Genomic DNA, 24,054 nt, shown 5'->3' with positions numbered 1-24,054 from the left:
CGGAATTCAGCCTATAACTATAACACAACCGAAAGTAAATATAATAAAGTATCGATCCATAGAGTTCCAGAACATTCCCATGTGATTCAGAGTAGTTTCGCACTAATCAGAAATCCAGTTAAAATGGATGGTCAATGCAATGAAAATCTGTTGGCTATGGTGAAAGATGAAGAAAACAATATTTTATTTTACTCCAGTGTCGGCTTTGTATAGCATTTCTAAAAACCAGACTACGGCCGTGAGTAAGAAAAGAACACCCTTTATGATAATATCAGTACAACAAACCACTTTTTTAAATTGTCACATTTGAGGACACGAGAGCTTAACGTTACTGGCAGTGGATGGCGCTGTTGGGTCCAACGCTATGGGTTAGTTACCTCTTCAGGTAAGCTCTTTTTCCGAACGGTGCGCAGTATAAATCTAACTTTTGCGGTTTCTGAAACCACATGTATGAAACATAATATGTAAATGAGTCTAATTTCGAAGGCTGCGTCCTCCGGAAGTTGCATGTCGGCCGCATCCACCATTCCACAGTCAAAATTACACCAAATTACTCTTCGCTGGGAATAAAGGTGAATTTTATAATGGTTAGCAACTGTTTTGACTGTTCACCGGAGGACGCCGCCTTCGAAATTAACAATTGCCTACATACATTTGAGATACCTACCCAGCCTTTTTGTTTAGGCCTACTGGTGTTTTCTAGCACACACGTGACGTCATGCCCCATTAAATTATGCCAGAAAGAAGGAAGCCCTTCAGTGTCATCACATAGTTTCTTTTTGGATAACCCCAAAAGAATTTTAATGTGCAGTATGAGCTATTACCTCTGGTAATGGTTTATGTATGCCTTTTAAGAACGAATTACTCTTCCTACTGCATCCTTTCCTAAACCTTCCTACTCCTGTTGGTCAAATCTGTTTTCTGAGTCGAAAGCTGAAAACCTATAAAATAAGATATTTATTTCTTAACTATTTGATTTCTGTTCCACCTGCCACTTTCCTTTTGGAATAATTTGTTTGTTAACGTTTAATTGGAAAAAATAGGGTCACTGCGTGCAGAAATTCTTTCTCACAAATAAAGTGAACAAAATTTCCTTTTAAGCTCATACATATATCCTGTTAAAAAATGTATCCAAATATTTAAATCTGACAATAAGATAACATGCCCTTTTTGTTTGAATTCTGTTAAAACAGTGGTTCAATTATTTTGGTCATGTCACTACCCTATGGTCACTACACTTGGAATGATATTGGCAAGTGATGATAAAGTGCAAGATTTTTGGATGAGACGTTAGATGAGACTGTCCTTCGGATGAGAAGTTAAACTGAGGCCCTGACTGTGTGGTCACAAAAAATCCCAGAATAAATGAATGAATTTTTACATTTTTAATGAATAAATTTATTTATTCATCTTAATATCGTTTATTATTAATATTTATTTTATTTTATTATTAGGCTATACATTTCTTATTGAGTTGGCAACAGCTGACCCATATTGCACTGCAGTATCATTGTAAAAGATGCCACATCAACAAGTGTCCACATGGTGGCATATTTGTGTCAAACCATGTCAGTCAGACAGAGACCTGACAAGGCCTTACTAACATCATGTACAGTGCAGTACTCTGTCACAATTGTTAATAGTGTACTGTACACGCTGTTAGTAAGACAACCAGTCCACATACACTGAAAACAATATGTGAAAGAGGAAACTTAAAGTCTTAAGAAAGGGATGCAGGTACTGTATAGAGGGTGTGATGAGTTCAGCTCAAACAGAAAGTTGGTACTGAAAATCGACACACCCTTGTGCACCAGACAAAGCAAAGCGGTTGATAATTTCAAATCCTCTGGGATGTGATATTTTCAACAAAAAGAGAGGTCAATCAGAAAACAAAGGAATGTTATTTCATAGTTTTATTCACAATAGTTGCTGTACCTGACCTGGATAAAGCTAAAGGGTTAGACAAGCACGCAATCTTGACATGTCATTAACAACAAAATAAAGTTTGATATCACCTCTTTACACACTAAAAACTATACACTGAATACTCGCAGGTTAACCAAAACTACTGTGGAAACCCAATTTCTGGAAATTAATTATAAGTTAAATGGGGTATGAAATACCCCATTTATTTATACATTTATTTTTTTTTAAAAAGTGTGATGTACTAATTGTTGAATACCAAAAGTGTCATTTTGTAACTATTTTGGGGAAACTCTTTGAGGATCATTGTTCTGCCTCTACAAGAGGAATTCCCTTTTTTTTATGTCCTGGAAGAGTCTTTGAAAAGGTGCTTGGTTTCATCAGGAGAATGTCCTGTATGTGTTTGCTGACCTGAGAAAGGAACGGTGCATGGCCAGCTTTTTGTTGAAATAAGTGTTTAACTATGTATAGCATTAGTGTCAGTATATTCATAAAGAGAAATTCTATCTCTAAAATACCTTGACCAACACCCTTCTTTAACGCTCTACCTGGCGACAAAGTGACTACACCCGTCAAACATTATCTACCACTGTAAAAGTATATTTCATTATGGATTGAGTGGGAAACACATTTAAAAATAGGGATGTTAGTTTTCATATAATACACTTATATTTAATATCAAATAGTTATGTCTAAATACTCTATTTAATTTGTTAATTCAGGATAATTCATAGGAATTTAATTCAACCAAATTCATAGGATAATTCAACCAAAAATTAATTGAAAAAAAATGTGTCATCTACTCTCCCTGAATGTCACCCTGATATTTTGAAGGGGGGAAATTGGGTTATTTTTTACTTTCATATTATGTACACAAAAAACAAACAAACAAATTAACAAACAAAAAAACACAAAAATTTTCTAAATATCATCTTTTTACACTTAAACGTACCTCGGGTCTTCAGCGACCTGGGACGTCATTCACCCTCCACCTCATTCATTTTTTCATACAGGTTCGTACGTGTTTGAAATGACGTTAAGGGGAGTAAATTAATTTAAAATGTAAATTTAAAACTAAGTGAAATTATAACAAATCATTTTAATACAACCCCAAATCCAGAAAATCTGGGACATTTTGTCAAATGTAATAATAATCTATGATTTGTTAATCTTCTTTAACCTTTATTTAACTGACAAAAGTACCAAATAAATTCAATTCCAATGTTTTCACTGGCCAAATGAATTGGATTTTGTATAGATAAACCAATTTTGATGGTTGCTATACACACTCCAGTTTCAGTTGTTGCCCTGAACTATCTGTTCAGTCAGCAATACTGATGACAAAATTGTTTTGTAAACTTAGTTACCAGATCTGAATTGCTATCAGTGAAAAGATCACTGGAGAGTCTCGTGTTGCTCTCTTCTTTGTCAAGTTTTCTCTCACACCCTTTTCCTCTGTATAAATACTGAATCTGGAAGAAAGGAAGGAGAAGTTCCTCATCAAGAGTTTGTGCATCCAAAAGGTAACATCTATTTTTTTTTCTTTCAAATGTTTTAACAGTGGTGTGAGAAGACTTTTATTTAAAATACTTTATATAGATGAAATGGATTTGCTGCTTTGGTTTGTGTATTTTCTAATGGGTTGTCTTCTTTAGTTTGTCTCAGGATGATCAGGCTGCTCCAGTTATTGTGTCTCGCTGGTGTCCTTCTACAGTGTGAAGGTCAGGCTCAGGGTCTTTCAGCATGCCTTACGAACCCTACATACAGACTGGCAGGTCAGTGGTTATATTACTCTTTCTGTATATGTACAGTGCCGAAATCTGATTTATGATGATTTGTTTTGTTATCCAATAAATATTATCTAAATGTACATTAAAATTGCATAAAGGTTTAATTGAGAAGCAAAATTGCATAACATAAAGACCATATTTCAGATCACAGAACCTGTCAAAAGTTTAGAAACATTACACGTTTTTTAACTCTCTCATTCTCACCCAGGCTGCTTTTTTTAAAATCAAAAATACAGTAAAAACAGTAATATTGTGAAATATTTTTCTATTTGAATACATTTAAAAGTGTAATTTATTCCTGTGAGTCTTCAGTGTCACATGAAATTGCTTTTTTTTATTATTTATATTATCAATATTGAAAATAGTTTTTGCTGCATAACATTTTTGTGGTAATAATGATACCATTCAATCATTTGTGGTAGAGTGAGAAATGAATGCTTTTATTCATTAAGTATGCAAGGATGGTGACGGTGACAGTTAAGTGATGTTACAAAAGATTTCTATTTGATAAATGCTATAATAAATGTAATAAATGCATTTAAGAAATGGAAATAAATCCTGTTCATTGAACATCAAAGAAAAAAAGTATTACCATTTCCAACATTGATAATAATAAGAAGTAATGAGCAGCAAATCAGCATATTAGAGTAATTTCTGAAGGATCATGTGACACTGAACTTCAGTTTTGCCTTTACAGGAATAAATTACATTTTAAAAAATATTCATATAAAAAACAGTTATTTTAATATGATAATAATAATAATTTGCAATCTTACTGTTTTAACTGTATTTTGTTTTATTAAATACATGATGCTATAGTGAGCATAAAAGACTTCTTTCAAAAACATGAAAAATGCTAAATGTTTCCAAGCTTTTGACAGGTATATATATATATATATATATATATATAAAAGATAAAAATGTCTTGTTTTAGAAGACTTTTCTTAAAAAAATGATCTTAGGCATTTATACTTCTCAAATACAAGTAACTTGTATTTAGGATACTTTGATATTTTCACTAGAAAACAAAATGATTTTGTAGAAAATCTTGAGTAATATATACTGTAGATTTTTTACTGTAGACATTTTGAGTAATATATACTGTATATGTTTTAATCTTTCAGAAAATGCCGATATGATGGTGACTTGTGGAACCGATCAGATGTCTTTAAGAGTTTTCCTGTGTCCAATGTATTTTGGGGGATACAACGAATCTCTAATGGCCCTCAATGCTAAGTTTAACATCCCAGCCTGCCGTGGAGTAGCAGACTGGTCTGCCAATCCTCCCGTCTTGATGTTTAACTTCTCGATCTCCCAGGATGCGCTCACCCTTTGTGGCAACAATATGAATGTACAAGCTTTTTCACTTTAAAGCAATCAATTTGTAAACTTTGAATGCCACAGATTTCTAAAATGTATGTGTGTGTGTGTGTGTGTGTGTGTGTGTGCGCCTGGCATGTTTGTTGGTTAGATCACAAGTCAAGTGGGCTCAGGATTATTCTCAGAGTTCTCCCAAGTCCAGAACGTTAATATATCTGGATTAATCAATTCCTGGGATCCCAGTGTTAGCGGCATCACTTACAGGCAACAACTGATGTACCAGTTTTCATGTCTGTATCCGCTCCAGTATTTAATCAACAACACCGAGCTCAGCGTGTGAGTATATATTGCAAGGAACTGTCTATGTTGACGTTTCTAACTTTCATGACTAAAGCATGTTTTCATGCCAACAGGTCAGGAGTGAGTCTAGCTGTAAAGGATAACAACGGCACCTTCATCAGCACTCTAAGCATGAGTCTTTTCAGTGTGAGGATCTTTTCATTAAATTACACTTACACTTGAGTTAGTAAATGCGACTTTCTTGACATCCTCCCTTTCTTTCCGACATTAGACTGCCAACTATACTAGCAAACTACAGATACCAGGAACTGGGCTTATGTTGAAAACTCGCATCTATGTGAAGGTCAAGGCAACAAATCTCACAAACAAGTAAGGATGCAACTCTCCAGTGTTATTTTAGAATTATTGATATACTATTATTGTATTTAGGCTACTTTTTATCCATATTTTTAAATAGCTTTTATTTTCATATTTTCATTTCAAAGTTAATTTTGTTTTGTGATTGTATTTTTTTAACCTCAATCAGTTTTAATAATAGCTAAAAAAAAATATTAAGTTAAAAAAACTTAAACTTATTCACTTGTTCAATGTTATTCAAAATTTATTTATTTTTTGTTTAAGTTTAAGTGTTTCACCTAAAATGTATATTTGATTTTATTTCAGCTTTTATTTCAATTTACGTTTATATCAATAGTCTTAGTCTTTAGTTGACAATGACAGTAAATCTTGAATGTATGAATCTGAAAATTATCTGAAAAAATGCTGATTATACCTTTATAGATCAATCAAATCTAATTCTCTGTCTTATTGTGTATTTTAAGGTTCAATGTGTTGCTGGACCGCTGCTATGCCACAACAAACCCATATCCAATCAGCAGCACCTCCTATGATCTTTTTGTCGGGTGAGTCATTTATTAAAAAAAGAGAGTGTTTAAGAAGACAAAACACTCTTGTGAGAACCACATCTATTGTTGTGTATAGGTGTACTCGTGATCCCCAGACAGTAATCGACTTGAACGGGATATCCCAAGAAGGTCGGTTCTCTTTTGAGGCTTTCCGCTTTGTGGAACATAAGAACCAGACCACCTCCACTTTCTACCTGCATTGTGTTACCCGACTCTGTGAGAACTCAACTTGCGCCAACTTGCTTCCGGTAATTAATCACTCATTTATGATGCTATAATGTCATTTATTCATTTTCTTATTTTATTGTATTTTTTTATTTAGATTTTGTTTGGTTCCACTTGTGTGTTTATGGTTGTGTGTTTTGTAGAGATGCGTAACGAAGAGAGAAGTAAGACAAGTAAACCCTACAGAGAACCCCTCTAATGAAGTAGCCACTGTCACCTCAGGACCAATCACAACCAGAGTTGACAATGGTACAAAGAATCATCTTATATTTACAAATAAACTCCAGAAACAATATAAATAATACATATATATATATAATAACTAAAGTTACTTTAAATGTTCTCTGTTATTTTTCCAGCAGGTGGCCTTGTGCCCGCTAGATGTAAGAATGCTCTTTACCGACACCTCATTTTAATGAACACAATAAGAACCTTATCTAAATAGTTATATTTCTTAATGATGATGTTTCATTATGATGATGCAATTTGATGTTGATTTTTTTCCCCCTATGTATAGTGACCTCATCAGCATCCATCCCTAAACTGACGTATGTTGGCATAGCTACTGGCTTGCTGAGCTTCTTTCTACTTGACTGGTTCTCTACATCAATACTTGCATGATGATCTACATCAGGATTTGGGAACTCCTTGCCTCTTGATTGAACTCAACAGTCTTAGAAATTCTCTCAGATGATGCAAACATGTGAGAAAATATATGTCAGTTATCAACACCTCTGTTTTTAATTTGGTATATAGAATATTGTTTTGTAATTGTGACCTTTTTTGTCCTAAGTTTTATGATCTTCTATGAGAACAAGGAAAAAGAGAAAAGAAAGTTTCAGTCTGTAGTATACAAAATGCCTTTTTAAACTGAAAAGTGAAGTCTATAATGCATGCAATGCTGTTCTTGGGTAAAATATATGCACTATGTATGTAATAATTTTACATTTAAACTTATATAAAACTGTTAGAATCTGCCTTTGTCCCTGGTATTTTCACTCATCCAGGTCATAATATATGTTATTTTTATTATGTTAGTTAAATAATATATCGAAAGTCTGGGCAGAAGATATTAAGCTAAATGAAAAATACGCCACACGAGCTGGCTGGCATTATAAAACAGGTACAGTAAATAAAACTCAGTATATAACATTGCATATATATATTGTATTATTTTTTAGTTAGTTTATGATTTATTGTTAAATTGTTGGTCTAATAAAAAAATAATTAGAGGCAGGCACTAGACACAACAAACAACTCTACTTCACTAAATGTAAACTGAGTGACAAAGACAGGCCCTCTGGAAAAAAAACAACAAAAAAAAAACAGGCACATTCAATGACACAAAAACATTCATTTTTACTTTAGTTTTGTTAATTAATGGTTTCATTTATATTATGACTTTAGCCTACCTTTTAAACCTAACAGGGAAAATGTTTTTTCAAACAAACCTCACATGTCTTTATATAATTCATATGAACAATGCTTATGTATGCTATACCATAGTACTATAATTGTGATTACTATACTAATTTGTAATATTTTGATATGATTTTTTTGTTGTTGTAAATCTTACAAAAATACTCTGTACCAAACCAACTTAGTTCATCAAAAAAATGAAAAATCTGTTATCATTTACTCACCCCAAACCTGTACGAGTGCTGAACACAAAAGAAGATATTTCGAAGATTTTTTTTTTTTTTTTTTTTTGTCCACCAGTCCAGGAGAAAGAAACTCATAAAGGTTTGGAAATATCCTGAGCGTGAGTAAATTGAGTGTTTTTAAGGTGATTACAGAATTTACATTTTTTGATGAACTATCGTCTTATTACAGGCATCCAAATATTAAATGAACTGCTTCCAATCTTTGAGTTGCCAGATTATTTCCAGATTATTCTTGAAAATAATGGACACATTTTGACTTTCTACATATCTTGATATCAAGTTCAACGAATGTGGGTCAAGAGGGCTTCGATGCAATCTGTGAATTTCAGCACAGAATAACTTTCTCTCCCACGGGTACACATTCTTTGCACTTTCTGAAAGACTGTGGCCGTGGGGAGCTTGATGCAGTCTATCTAGTCCTTTGAGACAGGACACAATGATGAGACAGACACATTCAGACAGCTCTGCTCTTCTCTTCAGTCTCACCAGAGCCTTTGTTTTGTGAGCATGACCCTGTCTCACCTCCTCCTTTGGAGATTTTTTCTCTTTTGCGCCAGATTTCAATAGGGGTGTATTGTATTTTCATACATTGTCAGAATTATATTGTCATGTAATACACGCCCAATTAAATACTCCCTTATCATGTTTTGATTTTTTCCCCCGTCTAGCGGTGAAAAGGTATATGACCATCCAGTGAATAACTCCTACGGTGGCCAATGTAGTCCAAGATTAACATGGCTTCCAGTTCGACCTCGTCCATGAGTATTAACTCAAACATAAACGCGAAAGGCGAAGCTTGAATTAACGGGTATGTCCCTCTTTGGCTAATGTACTTTTAAGATGGAGTGGCAACATGTCGACGACATTAGAACCCCTTACCCGTATGTATTTTCTATGGCATATTATACACTCACGAAAATACTTTATTATTTAAACGAAGTAAATATACATTAATGAGCACATATATTTTTGAAAGAACTAAGTGTTTTTAGTTAAGAATAAACTAAAAGAGTTACTCAGTGTAGCTTTAAACTAGCTGTTCGTTTGAATGGTTGAGGATACGATGTTGTGGTTTGTGTTTTTATAATGTGCATGTACTAATAAATAATATGCCATTATAAGTAAGCATGCATGTGATAAACCGTGCTCTCTTCACTAGGTGGTGCTAGGGATCAGACGTTTCCAATAGTTCCTGACTAAATTGCTTCATGGTAGCCTTTTAGACAGCCATTTATTCTGACTAAATGAATTTTCTTGTGGTGCCATTAGCAAGTCAAACCAGTCATGAATGTGGATTTATAGTTCAGTCGATTATCTTAAAAGCAATTGTGTCCGGAATTGAGCCATGAACAAAGGCAACAGATTTTCATACTGCATGCTTGTAGGGAGTCTCACTTTCTTTGGTAGTCAGATGTAGTTGTGGGTCATCCAGGTATTCCGTGCATTTAAAAGTGATTTACATAGCATATAATTGCAGTTATGGGGCACAATTTGTCACCATATACAAATACATTTGATATAGCAAGAGAAAATATCAACTTCTGCATGGTAAACAGTTTTCTGTTGTTTATGCAATCAGTTTGCTATTTTATAAGGTCTTTTATCAGATGTGTCCAGCATTGCATGTAGTACAGTATATCTACAATGTTAGTACAGGTGTATTTTACAAATAAAGCAGTCACCATCAGAACATTTTGCACATCCTTGGCAAAAAATTCAATTCCAATAATGGGAGACAACATTGTGTAATACACACATTTTGCATCTTCCTCCTTTCCTGGTTAAACAATTTTTTAGTGTTTTTTTATTTTTATTTATTTTTTTGCCATTGCTTTGAATGTTGGCGTTCTGTTTGTTTGTTTCAAAATATATAGGTATTCTCATTAACTACATAATTCAACAACTTCTTAAAAAATATAATAAAAAAGATAATATTAGAAAAATTGCCCCAAAATCCACCTCTGGATATATGTAAGTGCCATTTTACATTTCTTGAGGTTAAGTTAATTTGGGTCTCTGTTCAGTCATACTGGACACGCATTGAAGTGAAGATGTAAATGAAATCCATCTGAAGAATAACACAATACTATCTGGATAAGAAAAGTGTGTTAATCCCAGGTGTAATGGGGACCAGAATGTCTTTCTTTATGTGACGTAATAATGAAACCTAATCTATTTTACTATAAATTATAACAAAATGCAAGATATTTTATGTGGACTTTGATAATAGTCTCTCTAGTCTCATTTCCATGTATTTTTGGCTGCTGTTATCATCCTCAGTGGTAGCAAGCCTTCCACCCATTCATTGGGAGATACCATCATTCTCCTCCATAAAGTGACCTCCTCTGCTGTAGAGTCCATCCAGTCCACCAATACTCCATAACTCCTGCCTGTAAAATGAGATTAACTTATTAAATGCATTTATATTTATGTTAATATGTATTTTATATATGTTTGTAGATCTCAGAACACCCAAAGATCCCAACACTGGACCGCACCTGTGCCCATGCCGAGTCTCAGGCCTCCAAGCGAGTGATTGGCTAGACGCTCCCGGTCCCAAACAGTAAGCTCCACACAAGCCTCTTTTAAGTCCTCCGCCTTGAACCCATCATACACCATTGTGTGATTAAACATGGGGTTGGCTGTTCTCTTCAGAACCCGAGTCTTCTGACGGCTCTTTTTGCTGGTGTCGGGGAGTACAAAGCTGTGCAAAGAATTCAACAATTACTTAATGGGACCTTGAAGATGTTTTTTGTTTTTTTTAAAATAAAAAAATCATAATAATATAATACCATTTCACATATGGGTCAATAGTTGGACTTCTGATTAGAGGGAGATTCTTGCATTCTTTGACCCAGATATGCACTTCACCAGAGCCAGGAATGTTCTTTGCTGGATTGAAAAAATAAACACTCACACAGATAAATTGACAAATCTGTGACATTTGAATTTCTTTGTGATATAATGTGCAGTCTTTTGGTATATAAGCTGCATGTATATGAATACATAGTAAACGATTGTAATGGTGAAGCCTTACAGTGGGAGATCTGAGGCAGGAAACGTATGGCCAGTCTCATCTGTCCTCTAAATTCAGATGGCTGGAGGCTGTTTGTGGTCTGTGAGTTGAGGTTCTGAAATCAAGAGAGATTTGTAATTTTCTTTTATGGATTAAATATTTTAACTTTTAAAAATGTAACACAAGTTTCACCTAAGAGAAATTATGGACACATTTAATACTGTACCCTTGGTTTAAGAGGCAAAAGCTTCATCTCTGTGTCGTTAAAATCCCACGAGGAGAGGTCAAGCTCTATCTCACCTAGAAAGCTGTTACGACCAAATGTGTCATTGTGCCATGCTGAAATGTTGAGAACCTGGGACATCAGGTACTCCATTCGAACTCTGTACTGTATGCATCAAATAATAAAATGATCAGAGATTATTAAAGGAGTAGTTTAACTGATAATTTACTCATCCCCATGTCATCCAAGATATGCATGTCTTTCTTTGTTCACTCGAAAAGAAATTAAGGTTTTTGATGAAAACATTCCAGGATTTTTCTCCATATAATGCACTTTACTGGGCACCAAACGGTTCAAGGCAAACTGTTCAAAGGGCTTTAAACGATTCCAGACAATGAATAAGGGTCTTATCATGCGAAACGATAGGTCATTAAAAAAAAAAGTTTTATAAGCTCAAATGGTCGCCTTGCTCTGTTCTGTGATGCGCTTTCGTGACTCTCCTGTTCGAACTCGTTCATCAAAATGAACACATCTTTTTCCGAGTCAAATCGTTCATTTTGTTCATTGAATGAACTAAATAACTCGAAAAAAGATTTTTTCATTTTAATGAACGAGTTCGAACAGGAGAGTCACGAAAGCGCATCACAGAACAGAGCAACGCGACCATTTGAGCTTATAAAACTTATAAAACTATTTTTTTTTAAATGAGCGATCATTTCTCTTGATAAGATCCTTATTCATCGTCTGGAATTGTTTAAAGCCCTTTGAACAGTTTGCAGTTTGTACTGAAACTGTCTTTTGGACCTTTAACCGTTTGGTGCCCAGTAAAGTGCATTTATATGAAGAAAAATCCTGGAATGTTTTCATCAAAAACCTTAATTTCTTTTCGACTGAAGAAAGAATGACATGGATATCTTGGATGAAATGGGTGTGTGAGTAAGTTATCAGCAAAAGTTATTTTTTTAAAGTGAACTACTCCATAAGCATTTGGTATGATGCATATAGGGGACACTGGGTCCAGTTGTCACTTATTAATCCAGTGAATATCTCTCATGTTAGGGTTATTTTAGAAGTACATTTTTGTATAGACACATATATTAAAGTCTTAAAGCCTAAAATTCCACCGTTAGCACGAAATTGAAAACACAATAGTGGGACATGTCATTTGTCATGGGACATGTCTATTAAACAGCTTATTATAAATATTTCGGCTCCAAATGAACAGCAAAACAATTATGAAACATTACACAATTCATGAAACAGCAACAATGTGAAATGTGATGTGCATATACAGTATATCTTACTCCATTAAAAATGCAAACACTGGCCCTGACAGAGATTTCCTTACCCTAAGAATCTCATTGTATGTAGGATTCAGTGTTTTCTTTTTCACAGCAGTTTTTCTTTTTCCCAAATTGGCAGAATCAGGTATGAGGTAACTCTTAACATACCTAGAAAACAAAGCACAAGTTCTCTATGGAGAAAATATCTATTTAGAGGAGAAAGGGGTGGGTGGTATTGAGATCACAGTCTTACGGGTCAGATCGATTCCTCTTCTTGTCCACTGCTGCCAGATTCTGGCACTGAACAACAAAGATATGGAACTCCCGCAACTTGTGCACGTAGTTTAGTGAAAACCGGATGCTCCCTTGAACGTCAACGCTGCTATAGTCACTACTGTACACGCTAGCAACACTGCCGCTAACCTGAAGGTAATGGAAATACAATATTGAATTATTACCAGTACATCAATGTGCTTAACATCAAATTAAATTGGACCCTATTTTATTTCTAAGTAAATGTTCTTTTTTTACTGTGATTTTATTCATCACTGTACAAAACCAAAATTATGTTTATATTCATAATCAGGATAAAATAAAGCCCAACATTACTTTTGTTCTCATTGAATGTCCTGTTTTGAATTTGGATAATGTTGGATTATGTTGGAATCATGTCCGATTACTGATGTAAACTTGGCTGTGAATGGTGCTTCATGATTTATATGAGGCAAATGGGATATTTTTCTGGGTACATTTGCCTGTGTATATGGAGTATACTGCTGTGGAAAAAATTAAGAGACCTGCAAATTTTTCTTAAATCAGCTTCATGTATGGCAGCTATTCCAGTCCAGTATTTGTTGAATTCCAACACAGGAACACCTCATTCTACTGAATGAGGTGCTGATTAGGTGATCACCTGAACCAAATCTTATTTAAAGAGGAAAAGTATAAAAACCACTGCTGTGATCATCACTATCCTCTTGCAATAGGGCCATCTGGGTGGCAAAAACAGTACTTGTAGTAGCCTACCTCAAAAGGAAAATTTGGAATAAAAAAAAAAACTCACTGTATTTATTTTCTGCAAATAAATGCTCTAAATGACAATATTTTTATTTGGAATTTGGGAGAAATGTTGTCAGTAGTTTATAGAATTCACAAAAATAAACCTATAAATAGTAAAACCAGAGAAATAAATAGTAAAACCAGAGAAACAGAAAACTTTGCCGTGGTCTCTTAATTTCTTTCCAGAGCTGTACTACTGGATATTATCTGATAGTATATGCTTGGTAAAGAACTTGGTAAATAGCTTAGCATATAATATAATATACAGTACATGAACATACAGAGGTGGAGCCAGAGTAGTTGCTGAGGTTAGTAAATTGTCTGTTATTCCACTGTGGGACGCTACTGCGGGAACTGCTCTCTGAGTCACTCTCTCCTCCATCACTCTAAAAAGACAGGACAGCGGCAGACATTTTCAGCACCACAGATTTTTTTGTGACCTGGCCTTTTATCTTAGATAAAAATGACAAATGAACCAACTTCTTTTTGTAGAAATGAGGGCACTGATTTGCTGAGTTTCTTTATGTGCTCTGGGTCTGAGGTCGCAAAGGAAGTCTGGGCAACTGAAACTTAAACAAGATGGCAGAAGAAATCAAATAAATGTGCAAATATGATGCCAACAAGATTAGTGTCTCACAATATAATTAAAACTGAATATAAAACATATGAGAAGTTAAGTTTGAGACTTGCCATCATAGTTGTCCTGCATGTAGTCATTTGTTTGTTTGAATTTTTGGTCTTGTCCTTAGAGAAGAGATCACAACAAAGATGAACAGATTAAGAGTAGATTTGTTTCAAGCCAAACAATAAGGTGTTTTACTCTGGAAGATACACTATGAAGTATACTATGAAAGGGACAGCTAAATAAGGATCTGGTACTTTTAGTTGGAAAAACTAATGACAAAAAAATATATGCATTTAAAGTGTTTGACATAATAGAGAATTGATCCTCACTAGGATGAAGGCTGATGTCTTCCATGCTCTTATGGTACACAGGTCTAGATGAAGCTTGTCTCAAAGCTTTCAGAACGGGACTCTCATTTTCACCTGCAAGATTTAACAGTGTCAGTTTGATCCAATAAAGGTATAAAGAATTAATAGAACAAGCAAGAAGAATGTACATTGTATTTCAAGTATCTTTGGTTAAAAACGTTTGAGAAACCTGTACAGTGTGATAAGAGAAAAAGCTTAAAACTTACGGTTTGAATTCCCCTTAGTGGCATTTCCATCAGTTTGTGTGGTTGAGTGGAGTCCCAAGCTCCCTTTCCTGGTTTGGAAGTCGGGGGAACCCTGTACTGGAGTACTGGTTTTTACTGGGGAACACTTACAGCTGCAATTTGTCTCTGGAGATGATGTAAATGAAGTGCAGATAAAATTATCAACCTGCTCTGTAACTGGAGGTGGAGTGTATATACTTCTGTCTTCTGTAATTCCAAGGTAATGTTGGTAGTCCCGTGGAATGAAAGATCTAGCAAGAGGTTGAGAGTCGGAATCCTCTGAGGTACGTGATGGTCTTCTTTGAGTATTTTTGTCTCTGTCTCTCCAAGAGATTTCTGGAGATGTTTTTGGTATGGTATAGCTAGCTTCTTGTGTCTTCCTGGTCTGTGTAATGCTAGCTTCTGGTGTATTTTTGGCCTGTTGCATATTGGGACCCTGAGATTTCTTGGACTGAAGATGTAAGTCCTGGCTTTGCTCCTCAAACGCAGTGTTCACTGAAAACATGCTGGTGGCACGTCGCATGGCACTTGCTTTTCCATTTAGACTGCCTTTGTTGCTTCTTCTACTCTGCTGAGGTCGTGACTCCTGACCAGCCTGAGGTTTAGGTCCCATTGTGGCTTTTGAAGCATTCTGAGAGCCTTTCTGTGCATGAAGAGAATGAGACACTCCAAGGGATATTGCTTCGCCCCCATTTGACGGATCATTTTTTGATTCTTGTCTTGACATAATTCTCTTCTTTGAGGGAGACTGGAATGCTCTAGTTTTGGCTGGAGAGGATATTTTACCATTCTGGCTGTCATTAACAAAGTCTTTGACATTGGCTCTCTCTTTTGAACTTTGTGGACTTAAAGATCTCTGAATTCCACTTTCAAGGACCGGTGACCTTCGTCCTGATTTTGTAGGTGGTCCTCCCCAGAAGTCACGAAGGTTCTTAAACTGTGAAGTGCTCATACCATCCATCACAACTGGCTTATCCTTCCGTAGAGGTTGCACAGGGAAATTAGGAGACAGTCTATCTCTGGCTGAAGAACTGTCCTCAACGTCATCATCATCATACTCTGTACCTATTGTTCTGAGATCAAACTCAGACTTTGTAAATCTTTGGTTCAATCGAGCTGTAGTAGTCGATCTGATTTGAGCTGCTGATGTTTTAGATTCTTTCTCCCAGAAGGACTTTAGTTGCTTGATTCTCTCTGCCATGTTCTCTTGCTGGTAATTCTGCTTAACAGAAGGCACTTGATTGGTTCTTGATGCAGTTTTTGATTTTGCCTCTAATTCCTTTGGAGAAGTGTGATCTGCATCACTACTATGTGTGCTAACTGTGCCTCCCATGCTATCACTATTTTGACCCAATAGCAAGGATCCACTGTCAAGTGATGGTGAAGATGACTTTAAACGTGGAAGAGAAACTACTTTGTCTAAGAGAGAGCTTGCAAGTATTTGGTCATTCTTCTGATTAGTATATATCAATTGTGCTTTTGATTCATCTGTAACGATGGGTACTTGGGGTTTATAGATGGTGTTAGCACTCTCTATATTCTCAAGGTCTAAATCTTCCACAACGGTCTCTTGTTTTTGATGTCCTGGCAATGTTGCTTTCAAGCTCTGTTCACTTCTCTGTTGGTCCTCTACACATTCAGTCGGCTTTCTGCTAACATCACTAGGGATTAATTGTTCAGTTATACCAGGAGCACTAGATTTGCTGATCAAAATCTTTGGACCAATGTTTTCTTTCTCCCAGAATGATTTCAAATTGGCAATTTTTGGTCGCTGGTTCTCTTCAGCACCTGGTCTTTCTTTTGGAAGATGCCGAGTATGCTTGATGTCAATGTTTTCCAGTTGAACTTTGGTCACTTCCGCTCTTTTGATAAAAGCTTCTGTTTTGTTCTCCTTTTGACTTACTTTCCCACCTACAGAAATATTCACTTCTGGGATCTTTGGAGGGACATTGTTTGCTGTAGGAGCAGAGTCAATAGAGAGATTCTCGATGAGAGGTTCTTTGTGAGACTCAAATCTTCGTTCTTTTGGAATGGTTTGGGTTGGCTCATCAACACTCTGTTCCTTACCCCAATCATTCTGTTGTAGAAACATCGTATTGACTTCTGATGGAATCTCCTCACTCTGGCATGGTATGATCAAGTACACATTATCCCTTGGTTTAGATCTCTGATCAACCTCATCTTCAAAGTCTATGTCATCGATCTTGGTGCCCTCCTCCATGTCCTCATGGACATTGCTCTCTACATCAAGCCTGTCACTGCTGTCTGAGCTTCTGCTAAACCACTCAAGAACTTTGGCAATGGAATCCCCTTGTTCATCAGTAGGTGTCGGAATGTGTTCATCTGTCATGACCTCCAGTTTGGCATTTTCCTGTTTTGAGTTAATAGTTTTTTGTTTTATGTTGAAGGCAAGGGGGTTGCTGCTAGTCTCACAGTCAGAAGAGGCATCTGCCTTATTGAATGGATCTGTTATGTTGAGGGATCTGGGAAATTGTTGACCTGTAAGACAAACAGTATAGCATTGAATGACCGAAGTAGAATCTAGGCAAACTATTGTTTGCAATAATTGAATAAAAAATATAGATAATTTATTCTAAATTTAAGATTATTTCACCCAAATATGAAAATTATGTAATTTACTAACTTTTTTGCTATTTCAAGTCTTTATGTCTTTATTTCTTCTGCAGAACACAACAGCAGATACACATAGGTGAAAATGTAATGAATTGTTTATCAGGTGGGTGAATATTATAAATATTAGGTTGTTGTTCACCAAAACTGATCAGCACACTTGGAAAATGATTGTTATTTAGATGATGTTTTAAAATGATGTATATTTAGCTGACATACTTTGGTGATTTATTAAGCATTAAAGTGTTAAAGCATTAAAGCAGTCCAAGTGTACTGCCATTCTACTGTATTTGAATTCACCCAGAATTCAACAAGATTTTCATTAATTGATCTCCTTTGTGTTCTGCAGAAGAAAGTAAGTCATACAGTTTGAAAACAGGATGGGTAAATTACACACTTCTCATTTTTTGGTAAACTACTCCTTAAAAAAAAATTGGATCATACCAACAGCAGTTTTCTTCATATTTTCTTCAGTTCTTATTGCTTCCAATTTTGGAAACTGAGCCACATGATTTTCCCCTTTCTCAGATTTGTGCTGTGTAGATTGAGAGGTAGTGATCTCATCCGTTGGCTTTTTAGAGTTGTTAGTCAATGCAAACATTGTATTCTCACGGGGAAGATGCATTTCACCAGAAATGTTTTGGTCCTCCAATTCCACACTTATTGACTGAGGTAGGCAACTCTTTGTTTCTCTTCTTTGTTTTAGAGGTTCTTCTACTTTCTTGCCATCATCTGCTCTTGTGATAGAGTTCAGACTTAGACGTGGTTGTATCTTTGGCTTCTCTTGTAAGCCCCACGGAGGGTTTATCAGTTGCGATGAGGCTCTAACTGGTAAACGTGATTTCGGCAACTTCGTTGGTGAAGGGGAGCTAAATGGCTCTTTGTTTTCAATTTTGCTACTTGATTTCTCTGTACTTCCTGGAGAAAGTCTAGATTCTTCAGGATCCTTTCCTTGGCTGGTGTTTTTGCAAACTTGGCTTAGAGATACAACTGGTTGGCGCAGTTGGCTTTTGAGAGTTGGCTCATTTGAGCTGTGATTGGGGATAGTTCTTGGTGGTGGAGACCTGATACCTGAGCCTGCTGTGGTGGACACACTCTGCCTGGACATGCTCTGGGTGGACACAGAACTGGTGCTGTCTGAGATAGAGCCCTGGGGTTTGTTGATTTTGGTTCTCTTCTTTGGCACAGGCTTTTGAGCAGGAGGTCTGTTTTGTATAGTGTCAGAGACCTCGCTTTTAACTTCACTGTTACTTGCTTCCTGATGTTTTACTGCAAATGTGAGAGTTGTAAGCAAGGGAGAACACAAAACATTACAAGTTTCTTAAAACTTCTGAGTATAAGTATGAACATTATACAATGTTGTCACATCAACCTTGTGAATCAGAGCCCCTGTCTAATGATTTCCTGAGTCCAGGTCCTGATGTAAAGGGGATATCAATCTCCTCAAAATCAAGCTCTATAGGAACACTGTTGAATGGGTTGTGTCTTGGCTGGAACCAGGTATAGAGGAGAAGTTTGTTAAAAGAGGCAATGAAGAAATGCATTGATTATTGATGTCATATTGATTTATTTGTCATATAACATTAACTTTCACCCAAAATTCACACATTAGATTGACCTGGACTTAAAAGGGGTCATATCATACATTTTTGGGAAATAATTTGATTTCTTTATATTGTTAGTGAAAGCGCTAAAACTAGTTCCTTGAAAAAACATATGATCATTTTCCACTCTCTTGCTGATACATTGAATTAACTAGTTTTTTATACAGCTCTAAGCTTAACACCTTAAATCTATCATATTTCCTACTTGCTACCTCATATTGACCTGGCAGGCCAAGTTTCTGATTATAAATAGGAGCTTTTGTCTAAACGTGGTGGGCATATGTTAATGTATTTTGCTGTAAGTCATGGAAGTTCAGTACATTTTTAAATAACAAAGGTTCTTTATTAGCATTTATGGTTCCATGAAAAACATTCAACGCCCATGGACATTTTCCGCCATTTTTTATAATGGAAAAGCGTTCTTTAGAATATTAAAATGTTAGAATCTCAGAACTGGTTCTCAAAATGGTTCATCTGAATCTTCCCTTTTGGAATCTTTATTTTTAAGAGCGTAGGAGCCAATTCCCCACCTAATTTTTAATAAATGGTCCATTTGGACTGGAGAGGATATTTTGAAATTTTAATTCCATTATGATATGATCCCTTTAAGTGTTTCTCCCAAGGATATACAGTAATGGTGAAGACAGCTGACACTGATATGTATGTATATTTCAATGAGCACTTACATACCTTGGATGGTGATCTTATGCCTATGTTTAGGTTTTCTTGCTGGACCTCAAATATGTCGCCGTTTTCCCTGATTTCAAAACAAATAGTAACCTGTTTATTGTTATGAGTACTTGCATGTAGAAGATATCCAGCTGATTTGGACTCAAGTTCTTTCAGACATCCTGTAATGACCAGGATCAATTAAGAGCATTAAAAGTACAGCGAGCAAACTCCTCTGTTGACCCTTGTCGAGTCATAAAGATATTGAAATCATGAGGTATCCACACCTGTAAAGCACACAAGCACCTGGGAGGGGTGGAGGTAGCACACACAGTGCAAACCAAAGGGCTCTGGTGAACACTTTTTACCCCGTTATTCTGGATAAATTGATTAATATCAAGCTACTAGATGAAATGGACCAAATGTGTCTACATGTAATGTAGGATTATGCCAGCATTACACTAAACAGTTGATCAGGTAGTGTCAACTTCTTTGCTTTTGTACATGAACATTTAACATTACCTTTCCTTTAGCTGCTCTGAGGACTCAGTAGTTTGTGTTTTTTTGGGTGACGTCATGATGCCATCACTATCCTTTCTGCTGATGCTTCTTGATCTGCCACCCCATGGCTTGGTTAAATACTCTAAATAAAAGGATAGTGAGGTGTTTACTGATATTTAGTGCTTTTTATAGGCTCGCTAACAAAGCATTAAGTCAAGGTTTCTGTTAGAGTTGCATGTGTGAACTGTAGATGTGTTGGTCTCACCAACAACTGATGGTTTTCTTTGATTCATTGATGCCAATATGATGTCAGAGCCATGAATCCTGTCCTGGTGTCTCTGTGACTTAACCTCGTAGAACCATTCTCCTGACAAATACTTGCGTCTGTCTTCCTCTGGGACGGCTTTCTGTAGTTGTCTGGAATCAAATGTAACAGTCTCACCTCAACATGTCTTTTGGACAAATACCGTACGTTCCATAGTCCGCAAATTAGATTCCTCCAGCAATCAAGGGAAGAAAGCACTGCAATAATCACATTTTCTGTTGTTTGCTCACAAAATGTTCAATTCTTTTTATGTACAAATGTGTCCTTTGAGTACTAGAATCATAAACTGGCCTTTCCAAATGTCGGTACCTCATTGCACTTTATTACTTTATGTTACACAGCTTATAATGGTTGCTTCATACTGGTTGCTTCTTAGGTACTTTCAAAGTATCCAAGTAGCTGTACCTTGTTAAATTTATCAAACAAAATTTAAATTTCTTTTTTTTTTTTTAAGAAAAACAACCCAAGAAGTTGAAACTAATAACTATACTGTGACTTGTTTGAGAGCTGGTTACTCTTGTTAAATGGTACAAATACCTGCCATTACAAAACAACCTTAATAGAGACATTGTGAGCTTTTGCAGTGATACAAAATGGTTTGATTAAAATCATGTGTTTGGAAACAACCATTGGAACACATCTTCACTTTTGAAGGAGTGGAAACTATGTTGGTCATGTGAAAAGGCCAAGACAATTATTCCACAAGGGTAGACTTAATCCTTTTATACAAGGTTGAGTAAAGTTGAGGCTGAACACAGGGAAATCACCCAGACATGGCCAGATTCTGCATTCTTTCTTTCATGTAGACTTCTCGTCTCCATTCAAAGCGTTAAACATGAGAACAACTAATTTGCTAGTGCAGCGGCGTTCATGTGGGTAAACACCTCGCTGTTTGTCTATGGATTAATGCCTTGGTTTTTTTTTTCATGTTGTATTTTGATGCATTTCATTGAATATGTGCATTTGTTTGGTCAAATATACAATACAATTTTAAATTTTAACTACAATTTATCAAATCAAACATCAAATCACTCTAATATGCTGATTAAATGCTCAAGAAATATTAATTAAATTTAAAAAAATGTTAAGAAATTTCCATTAATGTTTACTAAGAAACATGTATTAACTTATTATTATTATTAGTGTTGAAAACAGTTGTGCTGATTAATGTTTTTTTTTGTAATCTAATAAATTCTTCTCAATTCTTTGTTAAATAGAATTTTGCAGTTCATTTAAAATGAATTTTTCAGAGTAAACATTTTAAGTGTTTTTAAAAGTAAACATATTCAGCATAATCTGTATGTGTGGTCATAAAATATAATTTATAATATTTAAACAAGATGGAAACATTTAATTGGTTTCATATCATATTGTAGTATATCAAACTGCTTTCACTGCTATATATTTTCAGATCAACTTCACATTTGCATTAAGAGAGGAGGGTTATTTACCCTAATAAAGGTTTGTGTCTGAGCAGTCTTACTTTATTCGTTCCTCCTCGGCTTTCTTCAAGTCGGCATCCCTCTTTAAAACAGTCATGATCATCTCCTGCTCCTCCTCGCTCAGGTGGCTGAGGTCTATCATGATGGCCGTTGTTGTTCCTAATGTTTGAGACTCTTGCGCAAAGGTTCAGAAGACTATCTATTGTTGCTCCTGATTCACCTTCAATTCATTATGCGCATTTTTGGCACCTGTAATGAGCACATCAAAACCTCTGAGATGCTCCATTAGTCTCTTTCAGGTCAAATGGCTTCAAAAGTAAATGATTAGGGTAGTATTATGTCATTATCTAATGGAAAGGACAAATGTAACTTAATTTGTAAGCTAAATTTGCTGTAATCTAAAATAAAATGTGAGTTCTAAATAAGTGCACAATGAAGCCGAGTGTGGGCCTGTTTGGAGACTGCTGAGATTAGACAAAACATGTGACGGCACTGTCAGTTGACCATGAGAAAGGGCAGACTTTTAAAATCGACCATATGTTACACAACTTTCCTGAAAATTATTATGTATTCCGATGAGCATAAATTGCGTAACGCTGATCTCACTTAAGAGTCATGTCAGATAATGGCTCTAAATATGATAATATGATATGTACAAAAAAACAAGAAAACTCCTGGATCTATCCGTTTAAAAAACCTTTCATGATCATATGACCGTCTATAAAACTTAAGACACCAGTGTGTCAAGTTAGCTGTGCAAATATTTGAAGACAGCTCACTGAGACACTATTTACTCTGGGTTACACCTTGATCAAAACAAGCTTCAAATAAATGACAATGGTAGACTAATACATAACATTATACAAATAACCAGCGAGCAATAACATTAATACTTTACATGGCTGGGGATCTTTAAAAAGTGTGAATAGGAATACATATTCTCTAATGATGAATAACTGTTTGGTACGATTACACAAAACAAAACCAGTATATCAACAACACATGCATAATGGATTTAACATGATGATTGATCTGCAATAATGCCATATCCTGAATCCTGTTACTGTCCAAAAAGCTTTTGACTCATCAAATGAGGCACTTCATTGCAAATTGAATTAGGTTTAAATTGATTAAGTTATTAGCAAGTATTTTATGAAATGCAATATATTTATGTAGCTATCTATTTAGTCAACAGGATAAGTAACAATAAAATAAAGTTGTTTTCTGGATATGTAAAATAATTTCACCACATGAAGCCCAGTGGAATTTTAGTAATTTATTTAATCTTCTGACTGTATAGACATGTAGACTAATTGCATTTTAGAAACAAGATCATGTGGTGTATTCCTGTCTGCAGTGATGCAATGCAATCACTGCTGTCTCGGGATTCATGTGCCCTTTTTTCTATTCTAGTTGTTTTCTGTTGAATTAGTAGTACATTTATATTTAAACGTCATAAATGCATAACCTGTAGGATACAATAGTGAACTCAAGAGCCGACCAACCGGAAATTAGTAATCTCGTATTAAAACAGTGTAAATTCTGCTTTGTTTGAGTTTTGTCAGACAATTAACTAATAGCTTTTTCATAGTTTTTACTCGAGACCAAAAACAACAACAACAACAGTGACAGCCTTCAAGAATGTATTCATGAAAGCACTAGATATTTACATTCGTAGATATATTTTACAGTGCTAATACACTATTCACAAACAGAACGACAGGTATATGTCCAAATGAAATGTTTCAGCTCACCTTGTTTCCGTGGCAGAATGTAGTACAGCAGAACACAACACATCTTCACTGAGAGCGACGCGTCTCTCAGGGTTGGACGGACTCTTGACGTCGGCTCCCAGGCGACCAATCAAAGACTGCGTTTATGCGGTCGACGCGACGCGCCAAGATAGAACGTTCCAATCGGGGAGTATGGACGAACGATGTTAACGCATTGAAATAAG

The 24,054-nt window shown here is 35.6% G+C and overlaps 2 protein-coding genes across 4 annotated transcripts; one reads left to right on the top strand and one right to left on the bottom strand.

The window, feature by feature from the left end:
- The first annotated feature begins 5 nt into the window (after positions 1–5).
- Positions 6–7,441, top strand: LOC120489959 (zona pellucida-like domain-containing protein 1). 2 transcript variants are annotated; one of them, XM_039687228.2, is made up of 12 exons: positions 6–385; positions 3,407–3,446; positions 3,579–3,698; positions 4,838–5,064; positions 5,185–5,369; positions 5,447–5,519; positions 5,605–5,702; positions 6,155–6,235; positions 6,315–6,486; positions 6,607–6,712; positions 6,826–6,846; positions 6,981–7,441. In XM_039687228.2, exons 3-12 carry the CDS (start codon positions 3,590–3,592, stop codon positions 7,082–7,084), a joined length of 1,176 nt encoding a protein of 391 aa, XP_039543162.2. In that variant the 5' UTR covers positions 6–385; positions 3,407–3,446; positions 3,579–3,589; the 3' UTR covers positions 7,085–7,441. The 2 variants fall into 2 exon arrangements, with proteins under 2 accessions (XP_039543162.2, XP_039543160.2); XM_039687226.2 differs by having other exon boundaries at positions 6,823–6,846.
- A 2,235-nt stretch (positions 7,442–9,676) lies between these two features.
- On the bottom strand, positions 9,677–23,940 carry sytl2b (synaptotagmin-like 2b). Of its 2 annotated transcripts, XM_039687225.2 has the most exons (19): positions 23,852–23,940; positions 22,139–22,346; positions 20,596–20,747; positions 20,352–20,472; positions 19,851–19,917; positions 18,929–19,046; positions 18,001–18,825; positions 14,908–17,424; positions 14,663–14,755; positions 14,399–14,452; positions 14,189–14,277; positions 13,990–14,094; positions 12,903–13,072; positions 12,715–12,817; positions 11,370–11,531; positions 11,165–11,258; positions 10,920–11,019; positions 10,626–10,831; positions 9,677–10,517 (listed from the first exon to the last, which is right to left on the bottom strand). In XM_039687225.2, exons 2-19 carry the CDS (start codon positions 22,237–22,239, stop codon positions 10,369–10,371), a joined length of 5,226 nt encoding a protein of 1,741 aa, XP_039543159.2. In that variant the 5' UTR covers positions 22,240–22,346; positions 23,852–23,940; the 3' UTR covers positions 9,677–10,368. The 2 variants fall into 2 exon arrangements, with proteins under 2 accessions (XP_039543159.2, XP_088977418.1); XM_089121292.1 differs by lacking the exons at positions 9,677–10,517; positions 10,626–10,831; positions 10,920–11,019; ... (1 more) ...; positions 11,370–11,531; positions 12,715–12,817 and having other exon boundaries at positions 12,989–13,072; positions 13,980–14,094.
- Between the last annotated feature and the right edge of the window lie 114 nt (positions 23,941–24,054).

Source organism: Pimephales promelas, chromosome 16, assembly GCF_988280905.1.
Source record: "Pimephales promelas chromosome 16, fPimPro1.hap1.1, whole genome shotgun sequence".
NCBI classification, from domain to species: Eukaryota; Metazoa; Chordata; class Actinopteri; order Cypriniformes; family Leuciscidae; genus Pimephales; species Pimephales promelas.
This window is presented reverse-complemented; position numbering and strand designations above follow the sequence as displayed.